The following is a 15,654-nucleotide window of genomic DNA, read 5'->3' on the forward strand; positions in this document are numbered from 1 at the left end:
CTGAAATGATCCAGTCAATTTAGATAACACCAGTAACCTGGGTGAAATAGTGAAATGATTTTTGAGTGCATTTCCTGGCTTGGTCCCTCTTCTTGTCCCTTCACTGCACTGGGAGTCCGCTGCCTTTTCTCCCTTGCACACCTGCACAGCAGCATTTCTCAAGTGCTGTTCAGGGATCCCAGGAGAGTGATCCATGCAGCATCTTCAGGCACCCCAGTAAAAAAAAAAAACAGCCAAATGGGAGATTGATCTGTTTTACAAACGATTACATGAAAAGCAAACATTTTTAGTTCAGTCATGAATGAGAATGAAGAGCACAACACTGTGTAAAACAGACCCCATGTTGCTTTTCTAAGAGCTCCTCCCTCTACTTCAGAAGCCCTGCTAAGAGTGTGAGGCTCCTCCAGACCTTGTTCCTGTAGTTTTGGTGGGCAGCAGTCAGTTTTGTCATTTATCTGTGTACGCAGACACATCTTGTTTATCACCACAGAATGTGCCTGCCCCAACCACCACGACCACAAGCCTTTATCTTGCATGCAATCTGTTTTCCTCCCTGCCTCCACTGCATGCTGCAGTCACCTGCCTGGCCTGGGAAGCTGCCTCAGCTTTGGGAGCCTGCACAGGGCTCTGCACAGCTTTGGAAGCAAAATGGCTCCAAGCCCTGCTGGGGTATGTGTACACTATTGCAATGCAAGTGCCTGCTGCAGATAACCCAGCCCAACTCAGGGTAATTTTTAATGCTGTTTTCCTCCTAAAGCGCTGTACGTTGGGGCCACCTGTTTCTTTCTTAACCTCATCCTGTTCACCTGTAGTATCTAATACAAAGGAGAAGATTGTTTCCAATCTAACAACCCCGAAGTATTATCTCAGTTGTTTTTTCATGCCTTAGAGGAGATACAGAAATATCTCTTAATATGGGCCCATGATTCATAACTCACTGGCTTTTATATCCCCTTTTAGCAGATTCTTTCCTTTAGAGAGGAACACATTCCAGACACAAACACAATCCTGAAAGAATCTTTTTCTCTAAGGCTATGGACATGGAGAAAAGGGGTACAAGGAGCTTGCAAGGGCTTAGAGAATCACCCTTTGGGGTATGTATTTTCAGAAAGGTCAGCTTCATATAATTGCAGTACTGGTTCCTGTGTGGGTTGGTTATTTTAAGTCATTTTGCAGAAACATTGCTTTGAAAAAAGCAATGTACTCAGGTTGGTGTTGAGCCTTTAATTTTAAACTTTTATTCTGCTGGGTAACAGAAGAGCAGACAGATTCCTTTTATGGAAGGAATTTGAACGTACAGAGTGCACATGAAGTATGTGAGGGATGAGCATCCTGGAAAAACTTGAGAGAGGAATTTTACATTAGCAGAATGCATTTATTAACAACATTTCTTGATGTGGCCAGATCAGGACATTTTTGCTCCACTATCAAAATGGCAGCAGATAGATTTACTTTTTCAGTAAATCAGATTTCCTTTTTGCCCAAAGATTCTCCCAGCACCACATCAGGACTTAGTTCGTTACTGACTCAGAGGGCAGACTGCCAGCTGAGGCACTGCCAAAGCCACTTCCTGCCATGCCTGGATTTCTTTGGAAATTTCTCAAGTGGATGATTAAGAAGAAAAAAGCCCAGGGTTGTGCAGACTGTTGGTGCTCACAGCCGAGGTTTCGGCTGTGCCTTTATCACACACCGGTAGCTGTGCTATTTCCGTAGCGCCTGCTATTCCGAGCATGCATCAGCGTTGGAGCTTTCTCTCTGCACTTGGCAACTGCCACTCCACTGGGCCACGGTTCACTCCATGAGATTTCTTAATTTATGTGTTAAATACTGTTGATTTCTTTATAAAGAACTCCAGAAGTTCCGCTACGGGCTTTGTTTATTATTTTTTTTAGAAAGGCTATGAATAAAAGATTTATTTTTTAGCAGCCAGGGGAGGGAAGTAGGTTTCTAAAGCAACTGCAGCCATTGATTTGTGTCCTCCTACTCTTCTAACGTCTTTTCACTTCTCTTCTTGCCAAGAACTGAAGTTAGTGAATCCTGGCCTTTGTGGAAAATGAGCTCATTTGCAGCCAGCATCCTGGAATATTTGGAGGATAAAGTGAGGGGTGAGATTTCTAACTCTTTGGCAAAATCAGTTCCATCTTCTACCCTGCATGTAGTTCTCAGAACAGGCAGCCTCTCTCATCAGACTGCTTTATCTAAACTCCCAAAGCATTCCCATATTGAGCCCAGGCTGAAATGAAAACTCACAGATGTAAGCTGTGAAAATTATGAATCAACATTTATTGATGATATGTACATAAGAGGTACAACACTTAGTGAAATATTATATTCATGACTATTTCCAGTATAGAAAGAATGTCTAGTTTGTTTTATACATGAAAGTTACAGAAATCAGTTCACTCTGTAAGAAAGCATTAAAAGCAAATGACTAACAATCCTTGTAAAGAGGAAAGGATCTGAACTACAAAAATAGAATCAGTCTACAGGGCATTCCAACTACAATATACAAGAACAGAGCCCAGGGTTGGGAGAAATTTTACCATCTGCATTTATTAATTTCTAAACAAACTGTGCTATAGATACTGTACAGTATGTAATTTCAAAATCTCAGAAACTTTCTGAGTGTATAGACCAACCTTATCCCTTTTCTTTTTAATCCTTTTTACAAGAGAACATCGCAAAACATTCCAGTTCATGCCTGGTCAACTTAAAGAAGGGGCAAGGGATGATGAGCAGGCAGCACAGAATACTCCAGTGTGCAATTCATCCTGAAGCATCATAATGGGACTCACCAAGCAGGATAGTTTCTGTGCTTTTGGGCCTAATTTTTATCTTTCTTCCTAGAGGGGATGATTCTGTTTATAAGACCCAGGTCCAGAGTATCTAGAAATGAATCAGCTTCTTGTTGCTGCAGGGTTCTATTTTCTTATAGATCTGAACTGTAGCTCTGACATCAGAAGATTTTTTGCCACTGACTATGTAGTTGATCTGTCTGTTTTTATGATCAGACATACTTTTGTAAATAACAGGCCTGTACAACAACCACAGTAGCTTTAGAAGCATTTCCTTTGGCATTTATTTTCCAATAAAGGCTAATATCCCTTTTTAACAATGAAAGAAACAGTGCCTCATTGCCCATGAGGGTATTCATCTTTCTCAGAGACTGTTCCTGCTAGGGGGATGAAGCAGAGGTTCCTACTTGGACTCCTCAGGCACTCTGGAGAGAACTGGCAGCCCCTTGCTGCCTGCAAGCTTGCCCAGTCACAGCTGTGGGACTGCACTGCTTTCCTGGCATCCGTGGCAAGGAGTGACTGGAAGTGACTCACAGGGATCCTGCCATGCTATGAGGTGACTGAGGGCTGAATGAAGCACAGAGCCAAAAGCAGCCCGGGCATCCAACAGGAATGCAGTTAGATGGACTTCCCCTCATTCACTGTGCCAATTCAAACAGTGATTTACTAAGCTTCAGGTGATAAAGAGTCCAAACATTTGAAGCAAACAAGAAGAAAATAAAACAGAAACTTATCATTCCAGGTGAACATTAACTCTTTATGTCATAACAAGTGTATTCACCAGGCAGCAAATCTATGCTGGGATCACTTTCACTCACTGCCAGGGAACTACACACATGCAGCTTCTAACACACACCATACTGGTTAGGTATTGAAAACTAAAATTAACATATTTACAAAGAGCTGGCTGCATACACGATTCTGAATGTTATTAAAACTGGGCACTCCATAAGAGACAGATAAAGTAGTTACTAAGCCGTGGAATCTAATCAGTTGAATGGTCAAAAAGAAACAAACCCAGATACAAATGGAAAACAGAAAGTCAAACAAAATTTTAAAACACAGTCTAATTTTCTACCATGGCTCAACACACAGAAACCAATTAAATTAATTTAAAGCACAGCTACACATACTGTATACACCATTTCACTGAAATTACGTATTGATAGCTACATTATCTACACTAAGTGCAGAGAGGCACTGGACATCATGCTTCAACAAAATGTCAAAACTGGTACCGATAAGGTTTTACAGCTATTAGTAACTCAGCACTAGTCTACCTGCAATTCCTATTAAGTTAATACCTGTTACATCTGATTTAAAATACAATATAGATCAAAATACAAGGGTATATCAACACAATTCCTACATATATATCTACTAGAAACGTAGGCTCCAAAACCTCAGCAGAAGAACATGGCCCCATGGATTTCTGAAGAGCTTAAGAGATACCCAGTATCAGTCACACTGGGAGAGCAGTCCTTCCTATTCAATGTTTTCTTTGTTTTGAATTACAGTCAAAGAGCTAGTAGGCCATAGAATTTTTTTGTTTGTTATATAGTTGTTATGAATATTTCTATTATTTTATTTTGAATATTTCTATCATTTTATTTTTATTCCTCTAGAAACAGTTCTTTATTAATTGAGTTGAAATTGTTATAGCCACGACCTTAATGCCAACAGGTATTTGCCTAATGGGAAGAAATTACCAAAATGAGAAGTAACTGTCATTTGGGTTGAAAAATATAGTGGTTATTCTCTTTAAAATATTTAAGAAAACAGGAGGTATTTGCATGGATGCTACCCAGTTATATTGGTCCCATGGTAGTTCTGTTGGTCCTTTTTCAAGAAGGCAAAATTAGGTGGCAAAATCCTGAACTTTTTCCACAGGCTGAACTCACACACACTGTATTGTAGCAAGATGGATGGGGCCTGACAACATATTTTTTGCCTACCCAGGTCTATTTTCTATAAACTGCATTCTGAGCCAGTCAGTTATACATTAACAGGTCCTAAGGAAGAACTGCAGGATTTGGCAAAGGTAACATCAGGAAAAATTATAAAAGTGAGGGACGATTGCCCAAAACAGTCAATCTAGAAGATTGCTCAGATTATTATAGTATTGTTCCATGATGAACTGCAGCATTTAAGGACATCTTGAAATTCCTATTTGCTTCTTGTATTTTGTGCTTTGTCTATAATTCATCATTCAACATAACACAAAAATATTTCATTGATCCTAAACATCATAAGAAAGCTGATTTTGTTCTAAGGTATAGATCACCTTTAAAGGATTATTTCCCTACCTAATATGATCCCATACAAAACATTCTACGAAAATATCTGTGTGTCTGTAAATTACAGATACTAGGTAATTTAATTCAGTCTACACTGTAGTTTCCAGAGAACAAGTACAAACCCCTAAAACCTGTATTATTCTTAACTAAATCAGTGTTGAGCACACAATATTTAACACTATAAATACATATTCAGCTTTTTCTGATGCATTCTACAAGCAAGAGCTCATACTGGATCATAGGAAATAAGATATATTTAAGAAAGGAGCAGGATATATTGGATGGAAGTGTATGCAGTTGTCTTTAAGTAGGAAGGACAACCTGTAGTACACAAGAACTCACAAGTCAATACAAAACGCCAACATGGAAATGCTATAACCTACAATACTGACTGCAAAATCAATAGGCAAGCACAGTTTGCTTACAGTCTTTAAAAAACTGTAGAAAAAAATGAATGGAATAGAATGATACAAAAATTCCAGCAGACTACACTATTTATGTACAAAGCAATATACAGGTACGAGACAATCCAGGTTGTGTGATGCTGCCTATGACAGCTTCCCTTTGTGCAATGGTGTGTGCTACAGAGCATCATTAAAAACAGTTGCAGGACTCCTGAATGGTGAGTAGAAGACTAGAAGGACTGGATGCTCTAGCATCGATCAGCATTGGCTCTGCAGCAGGATGGAGTTAGAAATGAAAGAAGATCAAAGGTTGGGTTAAGTGAGAAACCTCACAAGTCTTCTTGTCTCCCCAAATTTTGCATTAGGCTGTTGGTTATTTCCATCCTGGACTAGTAGAGACCTACTCAGCGGCTCAGTCATGTGCTCTAGGCTTTTCTAATGTTTGTAACCTGGCTTTTTTGTAAGACTCATAGTTGCAACTGCATAACCACTTTATCTGTTAGAGTTGTATCAATCCCTAGTAAGGAGTCACTGGGTTTCTCCTAAACAGGAGAAGATGTCTCTGGGATGGTGGGTACCTGTGAGGGACAGTTCCTCGGAACCTTGTGCCAGGGAGGCCACTCAAAACACAAGTAAAAGAATTACCAGGACCTGGACATCAGCGGCGGTTTCACTCATTGATAGCAGCAGATTTCCATTGAAAGTATGAGCAGGAGGAAAAACTGAGGGAGGCACCCACTGTAGAGCCTCTAGCAGGCACTGCTGCTGGGGGCTTCCCCAGGAGTCCTGCCTCAGGTCTGTGCCTTGTCTGGGGGGAGACACAGCCTTGGTGCCCATGGGGGAAGAAACACTGATGACTTTGGACGGAATATGCACCAAATACATTGTTTCAGGAAAATCATGAGCAAGAATGCAACATTTTCAAAAACAGCGTGGCAAAGCTGAACAATTCATTTACAGCTTGACTGCCTTCTTTGACACTTCACTACTGTAAATACTTTGTTTGTTCTTTTTACTACTTGAAACTACACTCTCTATACCATTCTTCAGGCAAAGGAAACTGGGTAAATCTTTTCCCTTCAAAGTCACCAATATTATTGGAGAGAAGAAAATAACTCATCTTTCCAAGAATGCTTTCTGCTGGGAACAGGTGCTACTACATATTCTTATATGGTGAATTATAGCTGAGGTGAACTGTCCTAATGGACTACACACCTATCATAATGGCTAATATGAAAAATATCGTAATTGTGTCCTTAAAAGTCACAGTAATAAAATCAAGATAGTCTTCAGGCTCATAACAGAATAATATTACAGTACATTTTTATAAAGTGCCCTTATTTATCCTTCTGTAAATTAATTCAAATGTAGCAATAAAAAGAGCTGAATGGAAATTAAAAAGATGAGAAACAGTTATACCTTTACGAGTCCACAAAAGGATTCTTCTGAGCCCAGTACTAAAGCTCAGAGCCTTTTTAAAGATAGAAAGAGAAGTGAATGTTAGAGGGGAGGTTTAATATTTTCTATAGTTGTGGGGATTTGTGCGACTGCTCCTGTGTTGCTACAACAAGGCTGCAATAAATGAAGGCAAAGAAGCAAAGAAAATCCAGGCAAGTCACTAGAATAAATTTGTTCACATGCTGATGCCTCAGCTTCTCAGATGAACAGTCTACTCTTCTGCATGTCTACTGCCAGAAAACTAATGGCCCTGGGAGTGATGGAAAACAAATTAGAAATCTATATGATTCCTACTTTTAAAAGTGGCATAAAGTTTAGAATTCCATGTGCACTGAGAAAGAAATGGAGATCAGCTATATCTCAGAAAAAAACATGGGGAAAATCTGTAATGAGAGTGATCCTTATTTTTGTGCTGAGTTTAAATTCAGCGCTGGACTTGTAGCACTGAAACAATTAGGTATTAAAAAACTATCTTGGCAGAAATTTTTTCCATGTGAGAGTCAACTTCATTATAAATAGCAGACAAAGACTATTCCCTAGGATGGGATTGTGAAATGTCTTATAACTTAACAGAGTCAGGAAGAGACTTGACTTTTCCTGGAACATTGTGACTCCCCAGATTTCAGTGGGGCTTTCACGTAGTCAAAGCATTGCAGGCTTTACAGTTTTTACTACTGCAAACAGTTTTTCAAAGACATAATGAGTTTCTCACCAATTCAAATGGAAAAAGTACATTTTTTAATAGGGACCAAGCGGCTTTTGCCATACCTGTTTGAAGAATCTTTGTGTGTAAGACCCACACACATTTCTGGAAAGGCTGGTCCAGATGTTGTTTTCCAAGGGAAGCGATGAAGAAACAATTTAAGTGGCAAAGTGCTCCACCTCTCCTGCAGTTCTAACATACAGCCTGCTTTACTTTCAGTGAACAGATACTATGAGAATGCTGACCCAGCTTCAGCAGCAAATGCATGAAGCAAATGTGCAAGCATGTATGTAATTTTGTATGCAATGAACTGAGTCTTTGCCTGGTCTAGACTCTTCCATGTGCCAGTGTGCTGCCAGCAATCCAAAGGCCAAAGGTTGCACAGACAAAGGTGGGGGGAACTGACAAGAGCAGAAAATGCAGAAAACGATGTTAATGTGAACTACACAGAAACCAAATGACATTTCATGGATCTTTAACTTTGCCACCCCAGCACTGTAAGCAGATACAAAAATTTGCCAGATGCAAATTAATGCACTGAGACTCCTAGTGAAAGTAAAAGGAGGCTGGCCAGTAACCAGCACTGCCTGCTGAAACGTGGACCTTGGATTAGCTGAAGTGGATGGTCCCTGGGTTATTTTCTGTTTATTTAGTTAAGTAGCAACCCGGCCTCGTGGAATGAGCAAATCAAGAAATAAAAGCCAAGAGTGAGTTACATTTTCCCACATAAATGGAAAGCTTTTTGATGATTTAATACAGTGCTGCACTGGAGTAACACTATATTAAATATTCAGTCAGGCTACAAGCAGAGGAATATACGAAACCAAACATTTCTCCTTCTCCCACATCCACATTTAAATAGAGAAATACTGTCATAAGTATATTTTGAAAAATCCCTGAGTTACTGTATCTACAGAATTACCACTTTAAAATCACAGTCTGCTATTCTAATCCTATCAAAAGATCCAAATTTATCCTCCCATTTGTGGGTGGGGTTTCTCTAGCCTGCATTCCTTCCTTCCCTAGTCTCCATCCAAAGAAGCACTCTTCAAAGGGCATTACATCCCAAGTGGATAACTGTAAGCATATTCTAAGTGTTTCTCAATATGTAATTTTGTGGAGCTGCCTGGTCACATGTTGCTGACATTCCTGTTTGTTTCCAACTGCTAAACAGTTTCAAATGACAGCTAAAAGTATATGGACCAATTTTCTAAAGCTACTTTCAATGCAAGCAGTGTGGCTGCTCCTAAGAAACTGCTGTGGTAAAGAGGACAAAAAAATCATCTATTAATGGGTGAGCTGTGCCATGAAACAGCTCAAGAATGCTGGATATAAATCTATCTATATATAGATGCTGTATGTTCATTCTTGGATATAACTGCCCCTCAAGTGACAGCAAATTTCACTTGATGAAAGCCAGCACCCTCAGAGTAGGGAACATTTTACAGTACCTACACACCATCCCAGGCACATTTCTGGCCCATAACCCAGGGAATGCTACTTGGGAAGCAATAGCTAGACAGAGATTAACTATGGATATGCTAATAGCAATGACTGAAGAAAAGAGAATACAACCTGCCTGCCACTTCTCTGAATAATCTACAATTCCATCCTTCACAAAAAAAATTTAAGAAATAAAAAATGAAATCCTCAAGATCCCTCAGGAGGCCTTTGGGAATGGCCTCCCCCTCTAATACATGTTAGAGGCCTACAGAATTCACAGTGGTTCAATATTGGTTAAATTATATAGGCCATTTTGCTTAGGATTTGCTCAGCCATGGCATACAAGTGATGACAAAAATACAGTGGTAAGAAAAATATTCCACAATAAATCCTTAAATGAGGGATACTCTGACAATGGACTTGATCTTGCACATCATTAATCATGCAAGTAGCCTTGGCTGGCTTAGGTCCATGTGCAGTTTCATAGATATTTAGATGAATGCAGATGAACAAAAACAGATTACATTTTTACTTTAATAGCTTCTACAGAGCCAAATAACACTCTACAGTTAAACACATTATTCCCCTTTAAAACCATGACTAGTCTGAGCATAGACACTAAATGGCCTATTCCCATAAATGTTTGAACTCTGTTTCTTGCCATTTTTAAGTTACCATATGCTCATATTATGATTCATTCTGAAAACTTCTGAGAGCTCCCCCCAAAACTGCACAAAGCTTGTTCTGTGAGAAGAACCTTCCAAGACCACGCGGCTCAGCTTTGCTATGGAACATTGCTAACAGTATAATGGTATTCACCAGTATCTTAAAATTGCCAAGTATTAACAAGCACCTTTAAAAAAATCTCACAAGGTGTTTATTCTCACTGCAATTTCTTCTGACAGGTTGAGTCAGATATAGTATGTTGATCAAACACTGTCTCATTAATTCAGATGCCATGTGCTCACAGAAACATTTCTCTGACATTAGGGAGTTATATACTTATTACTCTGCAAAAGAGACAGAGATGTAATTCAACATACTGGCCTAAATCCTGAAATTCTGGTTTCATTTTCATTCAGTCCTAACCCTGGACAAACTCTCTTAACTTTATATGGAATTTTGTTTAGCAATAAATTCAGGATTTAGCCACTTTGTGAAACATGACATACTCGAAAGATGGCTTCCACTTCACAGCAAATGCTACTGATGATCATATTCAAAAATGCTGTAAGAGTAATGGATTCAGAACTTGTCTGCAGCTCATTATCAAGTACCCAATCATGACATCCATAATCAATCTTAGTAGTACCTTACTTGAGTATCCCATGCATGGACAAAGCTCGTGAATAGTAAGGTACCACCTACTTTGATTAAAAATGGCACAACTGAGTCCATGGTTTTCTGTATTTTGCACATCAGCCATAGATTTTAGTGAAGGAACTACCACATTTGTAATTATATTGCCTTGTATTGTATGGTGCATTGTGGTCACAAAGCAGCACAGCCCCAGCATAAAAGAAAGGCTCCACCTGCCCTGGGACATCTGAGAAAAACACACCACATGCACATACAAATCGAAGGTCTTCTCTCGATGCTAAATTTTAGTTGTACTGATCTAACAAAATGTCTGGGACAATTTATTGACTTCTATGCATTAATCCTGCCCCTGGATCTAAGCTCAGTTTAAAGTACAACTAGGCACAAAAATACAGTGCTTGTTATTATCAAAACAAATGGAAATCTTTACGGCTGTTTTCAAAAGGTATTTTAGCCATACAGTGATAAACAGATCAGGTATGCCACAAGAGTCACCAAAACACTTGAAGGCTTACGTGGTGTTATGTTTCTCTTGTATCTGTGACCCTGAGTCCCTGTAGTGAACTGTACTGGCACTTTGATCTTCCCATTTTGCAGCATTTACATTCTCTGTGTCTTGAATGAAAGGGGAAGTGGGTGAGAGCACATTGCACTGCATGGAGCATTCTCCAGGTGCATCATCCAAACAGTAACACAAGGGAGACAGATGGCTATGGATCATTGCTTGGCAAAGACACTACAACGACTTGATGAGATCTTTGCTAAGTTTCAGTTACAAAATTAAGCAGAAACTGTAGATGTTAAATAGGGAAAAAAAAAAAAAGAGAAATCTTCTTAATTATGGGATCTTCTGCCACAAGATAGCTTCAGGACTTATTAAGGATGCAGCTAGGAATCTCTTCACTTAGTTTTCCCGTTTCCAAGGCTCTTCTTCAACAACATTGAAGTCTGCAGATTTGCCATTGGTTGCCAGTGTTACCTGCAAGTAATTATCATCAACAAGCAACTTAAAGGCCAAGGCACTTTGACAAGAAAAGTAGTGAGCTTTATATGGAAGATTATGATTTTTACAGGAATTACGTACACTGTCACTTATTATATAAGTAAAATGTATTTATTCAGAATTCACAACACTCCCAAATAGTGAGACTCCTGTTCATTTATTTGTTATAATTACTAGAAAACATGAGTAGTAGAAAAATGTTCCACATTTTCTTAACCTTCACTGCAGTTTCGTTTTTTTAAATAAATATGTCAGATTTTACCCCTTTCTGTCTCTTGTAGATTTCTCTGGATAATGTCAAGAACAGATTTTTATTTTTTTGATGTAGAAAATAGTGTTTTTTCAATGGAATTCCTTAGCAAAGCTGCATACCTGATGCAACAACATGAAAAATATGCAAGGCCAGAATAATTATAGATGTGTATCTATACAAACTCACCTACAATTACACCACCTTTAAAGAAATGGAAGAAAAGACATGTTGTGAAAGTATTGTTCATTGTACCACTGTAACAATGTAGTGAATGATTTTGACTACAGTCCAATCAATAATTCATAATAATGCTAAACTGGTCTCACATGATGTACAGCTTTCCTGTAAAGATATATGCTGGATTTTTTAGGTTTTAAGTATGGCAAAAGACCTGTAGAGATCTATCAACTCACAGTGAACACTGGACAATGTGTTCCATTCCAGAGACCAGTAAAAATGAACCCATGTTTTAAGAAAGAATCTCCAGCCAAACGACTTTAAAAAATCAAAAATCAAAAAGGTAAAATGTCAATTTAACAAAAGTGATGTAGATCTTAATAAAGTGAGAGAATCTTTCATTTAGTTCTTAATGGATGGCTTACTTTTTCCTAACTTACCTTGTAAGTTAACATCTTCAGCTTCAAATGAAAACTTAAAGACAGAGCTGAAATTCCCCATGCTGGATAAACAGGATGCATGGAAGCATTGGGACATGGAAACATGACAGAATGCACTGATTTTTGAAACAAAGTCAAGCTTTTTCTTAGATAATTGGAAGGGGAAAACATGCAAGTACAGGAATGAACAGCTTATTCAGAAATGAAAATCACACAGAGTCACGTGAAATATGATAATAAAAAAATACAAAAATATCATGCAATAACAACCACTCTAACCCCATACAAAGGTAAACTACTTATTAATTATGTACATTGACCATGCAACATTATAAACTACTAGTGTTATACATGGAATATATTACAGAAAGTAAATAGAAAGGGCATGCTAGTAGATTAGCTTTTCCATATCCTGACCAGAGTTGCAGTAAGCTTTTCAACCCACCAGTGCATTGGACAGGATGAAGAGATGGCTTTTCAAATTTAACAGCTGGCTGTTTCAAAGCCCCAGATCCTACTCTCTGTTGCCTTTGCAAGTCTAACACTTGGGAGTTGTAGACCACTTCAACATGATCCAACTGCTTTGCAAGTGCCAGCATATATTCATAGCTCATCAATTAGGTCACAACAACAAATCCTTTTGGCAGCTTGCAGAGTCAGTCTTGTGCTCAATCCAGTAAAGCCTGGCTCTTTTCATGAGACTGAGACTGTAAGCAGAGCAAACCTAAAACAATTAAAAAGAACAAACATTTCTTGCTGATAGATCACTGGTCCCAAATTTGAATTAAAGGGCGTGCTTAGGATGACATACAGCACCATTAATCCATGGGTTTGAGGCAATCTGGTGCCTCAATTGAGGGAAATGATATGAGAAACTGAAGGAGAAAAAAGTGCAGCAAGTATTGATTTCATCAACAGGCTACAACTTTTTAACTTGACTTGGATTTCTCTGCAAATCTGAGAAACTGGGAGCAGATAAAACTATCAGTATTCAGTTCCATAAACATATTCTTAAACACAGCATTGTCTATTTAACTTAAAAACAGTTTGCAAAAAATTCCAAAAGAAGTTATCTAAAAAGTGTGCGTGTGCACGTGCTCTTTATCTTTCTTTCCAGAGAGTTTTTTTTCTTCAAATTTTAATCTCTTGTGTCCTTGCCTTTTTTGAGAATTCTAAATTAATGACAATTCTCAATTTTGTGTAAGCATGTATTCTCTTTCCATTTCAGATCTTATTTTTTAAACTTTCCAAATGGAAAAAGAGTGGGTCTGAAGAGAAAGGGAAGAGCCATGTCAGAAAAAAAGAATGATTTAAAAAATTGCTTCATTGAAACTTTGGAAAATTCAGGGAAAATTAAAGATAAGATGAATGCTGTTTGGTTTTTTTCCTGAATTCAATATTAATTTTTCCCCTGAAAAATCAGGTTTGTCCTGCATTCTCAGGAAGTAAGCATTAGGGAAAAAAAAATCATTCTAAACATTATCAGCCAGGCTAGAGACAAGTGAAAATGACAGTATAGGATTATATTTCCAATAGAAATGGTGATCTGCTAATGAACTTAGTGCAGTCATTCACAGCTAGATACTGGCTCAGTTGTGGCAACTGGAAGGTACAAGAGAATCTGTTTGGATAAATGGCTAAAGTAGGCTGATTGGCAAATCCACTGTCTCAAAGACAGGGCACAGCATCAGACTGCAGCAGTAATCAGTGCAAAAAAAAAAAAAAGAAGACTATGAAATTAGGAAAAAAGACTACGAAATGAGAAGTTACACCTTGTTTCACTTTCTTTTCTCCTCCTTTTCAAAAGCTCTCTCTGGATTTTAAACAGCTCCATCCCAGCGGTGGGTTCTTAGTGAACTTTTAACCACTACCCTCCCGAGCTGTCTTCACATTCAACTGGTGGGGTTGCTTAAGCTCACTTCACTCTGATCAAGATATCATAATTAGTATTAATATTGCATGTTAGTTACAGCCAGGGTTACAGAGGGGAGAGAGTGTTTGTGTCTCAGTGCCTCGGGAAGGAATGTTGACAGAAGAGAAGCAGAAGCGTGCTGTGTGAGTGCAGGAGCATTCTCATGCTAAAGCGCATTCAACGTGTCGACCTCTGAACAGCATATCATGAAGGCAGCCAGCAAGTGACAACACCTGCATCTGAATTGCAGCCATCCTTCATTTGGGTTGGCAATTAAGTTCTCTGTTGCCACAGAAAATTAAGTAAATGTCCATAGAAGGTGATGCCATATTCTCTGTGTCTTGGCATATTCCATAATACGCTGCATCTTGCCTTTTGATATGTAAACAAAGTACATGATTTTTTCCCATCAAATGACAAGTTTTAAGAAGAGTGCAAAAAACCATCTTTTGAACTGCTCAAACACATTCAAAATGTCTGGGGTTCATGGACCTTGTTGTCACATTGTTATTTGCAGAACGACTTGAAAAATACATGCAGGTTAAAAAATAAGATAAAATAAAGCATGCAGTGCTATATACATGTCTCAATATCCATAAATGTGAAAGGTACCTTGCACTCATCTACCATGACTGAGTTGTGAGCTGCAAAAACACATTGGTTTGAGTTGTTTTCCCTATGATTTTTCATGTCGTCATAGATTGACTGAGTCTTGGTCATTTCAATGTCTTCATGCCCTTTATGATGGGAATCAATGGTGTCAAGTTCTGCCTTGGAAAGGTGGTAGACAATGCCAGCACCAAAAGAATCCCCCACTACATTGACTGACGTTCTCATCCGGTCCCTACAAAAGAAGGAAAAGGCAGAGGCTGAATGGCATGAGAGGAAGAAAAAGTAGGGCATGGCAGCCCCGTTTCTGGTACAGTTACTGCATTTGTTTCAGGAAGCTTAAGGTATCTTTTTAACAAAGAGAGGGGAGCTTTCTAGGGAAATGGGAGAAGTTTGCTTTCCCAAGGGACTTGTTTGGACAGGGAGGATGTTCAAACTCCCATGTCCCAGCTGCTTATTCTCATGGAGTTTGGCAAAGTATGTATGCTAGATCACAGCCAAACTGCAGAGCTGTGCTTTACTGACATTCCCCGTGCCTGCTTCTGGAGCTGGAGATTTCAATATCAGGGTGCCAGGCTCACACCCCTGCCCTTTGTAAAATCTGAATTTATCAGAGCACTGAACTTAATGCAGCCAGAAAAAAGGATTTTGGTTCTGATGAGCTGCTCTCATTTCTAGTTTGAATTAACAAAAGGCCTCTCCCTTTACTCTCAGTGAACAAATTATGGGGAACAAAAATGCCTGAAATATCTCCATAATGCTTAGGCTGTTGAAGCTCCTCTCCTGGCACCATCTTTACAGATGGCCATCTGTTGGTGTGGCAGCATGCCCGCTCACACT

General features: G+C 38.9%; 1 protein-coding gene across 3 annotated transcripts in view; it reads right to left on the bottom strand.

Annotated features, from left to right (window-relative positions):
- Window positions 1-2,255: 2,255 nt before the first annotated feature.
- SLC1A2 (solute carrier family 1 member 2) overlaps window positions 2,256-15,654 on the bottom strand; it is an 89,639-nt gene continuing 76,240 nt past the window's right edge. For 2 of the 3 annotated variants that reach the window (XM_038137547.1, XM_038137546.1), the window contains exons 10-11: window positions 14,818-15,049; window positions 2,256-11,399 (exon numbers count right to left, since the gene is read on the bottom strand). In XM_038137547.1, the coding sequence (XP_037993475.1) occupies window positions 11,325-11,399; window positions 14,818-15,049 (307 nt within the window). In that variant the 3' untranslated portion in view covers window positions 2,256-11,324. Of the gene's footprint in view, window positions 11,400-12,293; window positions 15,050-15,654 lie in introns of all 3 variants that reach the window. The other variant, XR_005257041.1, reaches the window with a different exon arrangement.

The sequence above is a fragment of the Motacilla alba genome, chromosome 5 (genome assembly GCF_015832195.1).
Source record: "Motacilla alba alba isolate MOTALB_02 chromosome 5, Motacilla_alba_V1.0_pri, whole genome shotgun sequence".
Taxonomy (NCBI): Eukaryota; Metazoa; Chordata; class Aves; order Passeriformes; family Motacillidae; genus Motacilla; species Motacilla alba.